The 8,971-nt window shown below is 52.6% G+C and overlaps 1 protein-coding gene across 1 annotated transcript; it reads right to left on the reverse strand.

The window, feature by feature from the left end:
* Window positions 1–6,070: 6,070 nt before the first annotated feature.
* On the reverse strand, window positions 6,071–7,774 carry ACTL9 (actin like 9). The gene has a single exon (XM_083421737.1). The coding sequence runs from the start codon at window positions 7,487–7,489 to the stop codon at window positions 6,158–6,160; it is 1,332 nt and encodes a 443-aa protein (XP_083277863.1). The 5' UTR covers window positions 7,490–7,774; the 3' UTR covers window positions 6,071–6,157.
* Window positions 7,775–8,971: the final 1,197 nt, after the last annotated feature.

The following is an 8,971-nucleotide window of genomic DNA, read 5'->3' on the forward strand; positions in this document are numbered from 1 at the left end:
CTGTGCGCTGCTCTGGTTCGCCAGAAGCGGCTTAGTCATGCTGGCCACATGATCCGGAAGCTGTATGCCGGCTCCCTCGGCCACTAAAGCAAGATGAGCACCGCAATCCCAGAGTCGTTTGTGACTGGACTTACCTGTCAGGGGTCATTTATCTTTACCTTTTTAAAGGGGGGAATTGGGACATTCTCTGATCAAATGAGAAGCCGGGATGGCTTTCGTAATTCCCTGGAAAATGGGGGCACTTGGAGGCTATGATCCCTGCCTTAAGAACCTCCACATTTCATTGGATGACTCATTCCTCCCCAACCCACCCAAACGGCAGTTTTTTCCAAGAGTTTATGATTTCACACTTTCAGGTGGTGCCCACGGAGCTGAAGAGGAAACCTCCTGGGGGCGAATGAGCTGGAGAGAAGCTGGTGGCAAAATGCTGATTTGTCCCTTGATGGAGGAGGGGCCACCCCCTGCGCCTCCGCTGAGTCCGCGCCCCCTTCAGCGCCAGCGACACGACGAGGCAGCAGAGGAGCCTAGTAAGGAATCGCAGACCTGAAACGAGGGCAAGGGGACCGTGGCCCTGAAATATAACGCCTGGCAAGAGGCTGTGAGGCGGCAGCTGGCCATGATCCCCTCCCAATTATCATGGAATTATAGAATTGTAGAGTTGGAAGGGACCCCACGAGTCATCTAGTCCAACCCCTGCAATTCAGGAAGCTCGGCTAAAGCAACCAGGACAGATGGACTAAGGGGGCAGTGAACCAGGGATGGGGGGAACATGGCTCTCCAGACGTGATTTGGAATGGAGGGCTTGTTTGAACAAGGACAACTAAAGCTGCCTTGCATCATCAAACCGGTGGTGCATCTAGTGTTGCTGACACTGGCTGGCAGCAGCGCTACAGGGTGTCAGGGCATCAACTGGAGCCGCCATCAGGGATGGAAGCGGGGGGGGGGGCATTTGCACGCTCCAGCCCTGAGCTATTGCCCCTCCCATAAAGATAATGTAACATCCTAGTGCTCATGGTCCTGAATTTAAAAAGTCAATTTAAATGGGAACCTTTTACTCCCTGGGCCAGTATTGTCTACACTGACTGGCAGCAGCGCACCAAGATTTCAGGCAAGGGGGATTTCCAGCTCTACCGGCAGAAACGCAGACTCAAACCTGGGACATTTTGCAGAGATTCTAGTCCTCATGAATCTTGGGGCAGGGGGGAGGTTGAAATTAAAGGGGAAGCTGCCTTATTCTAGCTTAGTGTTGTTGACTCTGACCGGCAGCAGGTTTCCTGGGGTCTCAAACAGGGGTCTTCCTCAGATTTCCCAGCAGGGGCGCAGAGTTCTGCCCGACATTGTGGGTGTGATGTCACACGTGTGACACACATGGGAGACGTCATACATGTCAGAAGGCTGTGAGGTGAGGCAAGGCCTGCCGCCGCCGTGGGGAAAACCAGCAGGGCCTGGCCCCTCAGGATTGGGGGGGGGGGCTCAGTTTCATCCCCAAATACTTGAGGGGCGGTGGCTGAGGTGTCCTCAGCCCCATAGAATTGGCACCTATGTCTCCCAGGGGACTGAACCTAGAACCTTCTACCATGGAGCTAAGCAAACAAACTCTCTTCTGCCTTTGCATGCATATTCAGCAAAGCTCCCCCTTTCATAGAATCATAGGAATGTAGAGTTGGAAGGGACCCCATGTGCCATCTAGTCCAACCCCAGCGAGGCAGGAATCTCAGGCCAAGCATCCCTGATGGCTGTGATGAAGCGAGATTCCTCACCCCTGCTGAACCCATTTTTCTTTCTTTCGCAGAAGGCAGTGAGCGGACTGGGGAGGGTCTCCAGGGCCCCCGTGGGGTCTTCAGCCCCCTCGCCGTTCGCCCCACAACAGGCCCTCTCCCCAAGGGGGCTCTGCGGAGGAACCGGGAGTTCACCCCAGACGACAAAAAGGACACCACCTACTGGGAGAAGAGGAAGAAGAACAACGAGGCGGCTAGGCGGTCCCGGGAAAGGAAGCGCTTCAACGATTTCGCCATCGAGAGCCAAGTGGCCACGCTCCAAGAGGAGAACCTGCGCCTCCGCTGGGAGGTTCTAGAGCTGAGGGCCCGGTTCAGCCTCGCCGACTTGGAGGCCCAGCAAACCCCAGACCCCCAAGTCTCCCCTCTCCTTCCCAGACAAGATGGGGGCTGCTTCAGGGCTTGCCATGACCCCCAAGCAGCTCAAGAACCAGTTGATTTTATCTACCTGTCTGGGAACCTTCCAGGTTCTCCACCAGGCTTGGGTTCTCTGCCAAAAAGGGGTCATGAGGAACCCACTTTTTGCAGATCAGCCTTCTCCCCAAACTTCCTCGACTACCACCTCGTCCACAGTTACGGCCATCGTTTCCCGGGTTTTGGAGAAGCCCCTTTCCCAATTGTGTCACTGACCGCTGGCGAAGGAGGGAGGCATGGCCGACCCCAAACCCCGCCAAGGGTTTTGGGTGGGACCAACTCGCCCCCTTGCAGGTTGCCGGATGCTTCCGAAACGCTGCAGGCGAACAAAGGCCACTCTGTCCTGCCCCATAAACTTCGGATTAAGGCAGGTTATTTGAACTCCTGGGGAAATGGGAGCAACCACAGACACTGTACGGAAAAGGACGAGGAGATGAAGGGTGATATGGGACTTATGGCATAGCAACCAACTTTGGGATGCAGATATTTGGATCAGGACAGTGGTTTGCAACCTTTCTGAGTCCACAGCAAAACAAGATGAAGATCAGAAGCAGGAATGTTGTGTTATTGTGGGGAAGGGACGGACGAAACAACCTGTGCAGGCCATACATTCAGGTGTGGTCCTTTCCCGCAATATTCTCCCTGGGTGATTGTTAAGGAGGAGGGGGGTTGCCTGGGGGGGGGGAGAGGTAGAGAAGAAGAGGGGGAAGGAGGTTGGAGGTAGAATTAATTTTGTATACTTGCACTAGCTCAAATGTGGTGGCAGAACTTCAATGACGGGACTAAGAACTGGGGAGAGACAGGTTCAAATTGCCAGCAGCCCAGCGGCCCTGAAGCTCTCTGTGTGACCTTAGGCCAGACACAAACTCTGCGCCTAGCCTACGTCGCAGGGCTGTTGTGAGGATAAAATGGTGGGCAGCAGGAACGACTATTGAATGCTGCCCTGAGCCCCTTGGAGGAAGGGCTGAATAGGAACGAAAAATATAATAACTCAAAGACCACCACAGGAACATACCCAGACCCCACGGTCAACATCTGAGGCCCTTCTTCGTGTGCCTCTTCCACAAGAGGTCCGGAGGGAGGCCACACGAGAACGGGGCCTTTTCTGCAGTGGCTCCTTGTTTGTGGGATGCTCTCCCTAGGAAGGATTGCCTGGCACCTTCGTTATGTATCCAGACAAAAAGCGTTTCTCTAGAACTAGGCCTTTGGCTGATTAAACAACCCATGGCCTTTTAAATGTGGGGTGTGGTTTTTTTTTTGGGGGGGGGGTTATTGGTTTGTTTGGTTTTTTTGTTATCATAGAATAAGTGTAGAATTGTGGAGTCGGAAGGGACACCAAGGGTCATCTAGTCCAACCCCCTGCAATGCAGGTATCTCAGCTACAGCATCCAGGACAGATGGCCAGCCAACCTCTGCTTAAAAGCCCGCACAGAAGGAGAGTCCACAACAGGGAACTAAATTTGCTCCTTCCTTGAATCTTCCACTGTTAAGGGATGCATTAAAACCCACCTGCTGCTTCTCATTAGGGAAGGCACTCTGCAAATGCTCAGAGGCACTATGAGCGACCTTTAAAATTGCATCCCATGCAATCCTGCTGCTCCCTTTACAGAAGGAAGGCTCTCTGCCCTTGCATGCTTACAATTTTGGGGGAAAGGGAGAGTTCTACTCAAAGGAGGAGGAGAGGAAATCACTCTGCCCATGCTCAGGAGCACTTGGCACCACAAAACCAAAAACGGGCAAATCCTTGATTGTGTCTCTATGCACCTGCTCAAAAAGCAATAAAAAAGTATTTTTATTTAATGGCGACATTATGTTTCCTCTTTCCTGTTGCTGGGAGGGAGGGGCTTTTGCTGGGGGGGGGGGGAGGCAGGAGATGTATTGATAAAGGGAACCGACCACAAAGAGGCTTTGCAAAATGTTGTAAGCAGAATTGACCACAGGCCGTGGTGGTTACAACCGCAGCATGGAGCCTAGCACGAGCAATTTGGCTGCAAGTTACCGTAAGAGGCCAAAGACAGCGTGAAAACGACTTGGCTTCGGTATCAACCATACCAATGGATCTTAAACTAAGACTTATACCAAATAAAATATCATCTAGAATCTATTGGACTCCCTAAAAGGGACGCGGGTGGTGCTGTGGGTAAAAGCCTCAGCGCCTAGGGCTTGCCGATCGAAAGGTTGGCGGTTCGAATCCCCGTCGCAGGGTGCGCTCCCGTTGTTCGGTCCCAGCGCCTGCCAACCTAGCAGTTCAAAAGCACCCCCGGGTGCAAGTAGATAAATAGGGACCGCTTACTAGCGGGAAGGTAAACGGCGTTTCCGTGTGCTGCGCTGGCTCGCCAGATGCAGCTTGTCACGCTGGCCACGTGACCCGGAAGTGTCTTCGGACAGCGCTGGCCCCTGGCCTCTTAAGTGAGATGGGCGCACAACCCCAGAGTCTGTCAAAACTGGCCCGTACGGCCAGGGGTACCTTTACCTTTACCTTTTATTGGACTCCCTGGTGTTTGCATAAGATGGGACCATCTAATGTATCTCTCTGCTGGATATGTAATACGGGCAATGTTTCTTTGAAACATAGGCTTCTGCTATTTCACACACTGATGAGGTTTTGGGAGAAAGGCCTGGACTATATAAGCAATGCACTACGTAAAAACTCAAGATTTTCAGAGGTGAATATGCTTTTGAGCTATATACCCAATGTATGGAAATGGACAACAGGACAGTGAATTGGAAGAATAGAGATACAATTCCTCTTAATCAGTGGTTTGACAGCATGACAACATTGGCAACTTATTTCATACCCTTATTTTCATCTTTTTCACACCCTCCAACCAAAATAGGGACGTCCTATTCTATTATTATTATTATTATTATTATTATTATTATTATTATTATTATTATTATTCTATTTATACCCTGTCCATCTGGGGCACAAACAGAAAAAAACATGTAGCATTGAAAAACTTCCGTGTACAGGGCTGCCTTCAGATGGCTCGGGGCTTCGATAACTCCATCCCCTCCAACATTTCTCCAATGAAAATATGGGCGTCCTAAGGAAAAGTGGGACATTACGGGATCAAATAAGAAACTGGGATGGCTTCTGTAAATCTGGGGTTGTCCCTGGAAAACAGGGAGACTTGGTGGGTCTGTGAACAGACACCTTATGGACACATACATCCTTTGGATAAATGCAATTACCGTATTTTTTGCTCTATAAGACTCACTTTTTCCCTCCTAAAAAGTAAGGGGAAATGTGTGTGCGTCTTATGGAGCGAATGCAGGCTGCGCAGCTATCCCAGAAGCCAGAACAGCAAGAGGGATTGCTGCTTTCACTGCGAAGCGATCCCTCTTGCTGTTCTGGCTTCTGGGATTCAGAATATTTTTTTCTTGTTTTCCTCCTCCAAAAACTAGGTGCGTCTTGTGGTCTGGTGCGTCTTATAGAGCGAAAAATACAGTATATTGGGAATGGGTTCACACAGAATATATGAGATTATTGGCGATTATATGTGTATTGGGATAATAAGAATATACACATCTGTATATTGATGCATGTCAATGTAACAGCGTTTTTTCTCTCCCCTCCCCCATTTCACTCACTTTTTCCTTTCTTTTTCTCACTCTATGAAATCCATCTATTAATAAGAAGGGGGAAAGAGGTCCCTTGCCTGCAGCAAAGACGGTTATGGCTGTAAGGGCCTCAAAGAGGCTTCAGGGCTTGCTGCCTCCTTCCCAGCACAGCTGTGGGCAAAAGCCCTTTTGGAGATAAATTGTGTGGGGAGCCCATCAAGTTCATTCTTAACAGCTGCTTTCTTTGTTGGCTCCCTGACCCCAGCACTGCCTCCGACGCTGAGCTCATCCCCTCCAGCCAATAACTGCGAGCCTCGTTGTCATTCCTATGCAAACTGATTTATTTTTGGTCCCCTGGCACCCCAGCCCCAAACTCCCCCCGAGGGATTCTCGCCTGGCCCGTCTCAGTAGCACTTCCGGTGGACGATGTAGGGGCCGTGTTCGTGGTATTGCTCCTTCCGGATCCAGCATGGCTGAAAGTTCTTCAGGGATGCCAGGATGGAGCCCCCAGTCCAAACAGAGTACTTCCTCAGAGGGATGGCCGTGACTTTCACTTTCGTGTTGGTGGGCACAGCCACCATGAGGTCGTGCAAAAACCTCTTCTCGAACCCCTCAAAGAGGGACGAGCCACCACAGAGCATGATGTTCTCGTACATTTCCTTCCGGGATTCTTCCGGGACCTTCCGGACGCTTCTCAGAGCCATACCATGAAGCCCCAAAAGGTTCAGTCCGGGCATCTGCGGAGGGTTGAACAACATCTCTGGACACTGGAATCTCTCTTTGCCCAGGCTGATGATCTGGCCATCGGGCAGCTGGTAGTCTGCCATGTACTCCCTCTTCGGACGGTTCCACTCAGTCTCGAAATCAAAGGCCACGTAGCAGCATTTTTGCTTCATGTCGTCAATGACGTCCAACATCCTCTCGTCAAAGTAATGCCCCATGTTCCTCAGAAGGTCCATCAGGAAAGACGTCATGTTGGCGCCTGCGATGTCCATCCTCTCAGTGGCGTGGGGCAGATTGTACCCTTGGTGGACAGGGACCGCGTGGGATGTGGCGTGTCCCGTGTCCACTACCAAACCGCTGATCTTGCCGTGGGCGTACACCGACAACACCGACTGGTACGCCACGTACATCCCGGGCGAGTTGAGCGACTCAAAGACCACCTCCACCAACTTCTCCCTGTTGGTCGTGGGGCAGAGCGGAGGGTCGGACATCAAGAGGGCGTGGTCTTCCGGAGCAACCTTGAGGTCGTGGTAGAACAGGTGCCTCCACAGAACTTCCGCCGCGTCCCAGTCAATGATGATGCCGTGCCGGACGGGCAAAATGATATCGACGTCCGGCTCTAACCGCGCCCGCTCCCCGACAAAGGTATCCGGCCTGTCTCTCCTGGTCCTCATGGACTTCTCGGTGGGGTGCCCAACCAACGTTCCGATGACCGCCTGAGGAGTCTGTTGACCTGCGAACCCCGCTTTACATGTCCCTGTACCTGTATCGATGATTACTGCTCCTGTCTTCACAACTGAGCGCCCTCTTTCCGGAGTATTTGACCGGGGAGCTTCCTTGGAGGATGCCCGCGATCTGGACGAGCGGTCCAGTGTGAATCCCGGGGATGCGTTCCTTGTTCCAGCACGTCCTGGGCTGACCGGCCTCGACCCGGGGCTCTTTGATCGTGAGGATGCCGGGCTCCTTGTCCGTGAAGGGCCAGGGCTGGTTCTCCTGGTACTCCTGAATGACATCTTGAATGGGCCCTTGGGATACCCCCTTCTTCAAGGTCAGCCACTGAGCTACAACACAGAGTGCCCTGCAGAATTCTGCCTCACTCTGTCACAAAGGGAACTATGACACCACACCAGCTCCTTGGGTGACGTGGCTCAGGACAGGCCACGTGGTCTTGGCCGGCTGCGATTGCCTCCCTCCGACCATCGCTCAAAGCGCGAAACCTGGGCGTTCAGTCCATCCCACCGCTGGTCGTCAGGAGGCTCTGAATTGTTCCGCGAGAGACAATGGGTGGCAGGCCTGGAATCCTGGAATCTTCGCTGCAAGATGACCCTTGCAGCACTATGATTCCATGAACACGGAACACCACAAGTCATGTTCTCTCCTGAGTGAGTGGCGTCTCAGGGCTTCACATTTGTATCTGGAAACACAGACAAGTGATGGTTTCTCCATCCACAGCTGGCGGCAGGAAACACCTCGGGAGTTGCAGCTGCTGGGAATCGCAATGCCCTGTTGCACTCAGGTTCTGTTTGCGGGCTTCCCTTTGGGGTATTTGGTTCTTAACGGATCTCTCAGCGGCTGTCGGCCGCAGTTTCCTCCTGGACTGTCTAGGAGGGCTGGGAGCTGGGGGTCGTGTTCTGCAGTGGTTCCGCTCCTTCCTCCTGGGCCGTGTCCAGAAAGTGGTGGTGGGGGATGAGTGTTCAGACCCCTGGGCCCTCACTTGTGGGGTGCCTCAGGGTTCTGTCCTCTCCCCCATGCTTTTCAACATCTACATGCAGCCGCTGGGAGAGATCATCAGGGGGTTTGGGTTGGATGTCCATCAATATGCAGATGACACCCAGCTCTACCTCTCTTCTAAATAAGAACCAGTGAGTGTGTGAGTGTCTGGAGGAGGTTGGAGGATGGATGGCAGCTAATGGATTGAGGTTGAATCCTGACAAGACAGAAGTACTGTTTTGGGGGGACAGGAGGTGGGCAGGTGTGGAAGACTCACTGGTCCTGAATGGGGCAACTATGCCCCTGAAGGACCAGGTGTGCAGCCTGGGAGTCATTTTGGACTCACAGCTGTCCATGGAGGAGCAGGTCAATTCTGTGTCCAGGGCAGCTGTCTACCAGCTCCATCTAGTACAGCGGCTGAGACCCTCCCTCCCTGTCTCGCCAGAGTGGTCTGTGCCCTGGTTATCTCCTGCTTGAACTACTACAACGTGCTCTCCATGGGGCTACCTTTGAAGGTGACTCAGAAACAACACCTAATCCAGAATGTGACTGCAAGACTGGTGACTGGGAGCGGCCACCGGGACCATATAACACCAGTCCTAAAGGATCTACACTGGCTCCCAGTATGTTTCCAAGCATCATTCAAAGTGTTGGTGCTGATTTTTAAATCCTAAACAGCCTCGGCCCAGTATAGCCAAAGGGGTGTCTCCACCCCCATCGCTCAGCCTGGACCCTGAGGTCCTCCTCCGAGGGCCTTCTGGTGGTTCCCTCGCTGCGAGAAGTGA

This window comes from Podarcis tiliguerta, assembly GCF_965153285.1.
Source record: "Podarcis tiliguerta genome assembly, chromosome: 18".
Taxonomy (NCBI): Eukaryota; Metazoa; Chordata; class Lepidosauria; order Squamata; family Lacertidae; genus Podarcis; species Podarcis tiliguerta.

Bases quoted from the DNA above. Each gene is read 5' to 3' on its own strand.
- ACTL9 (XM_083421737.1), bottom strand. From the start codon at position 7,489: ATGTCATTCAGGAGTACCAGGAGAACCAGCCCTGGCCCTTCACGGACA.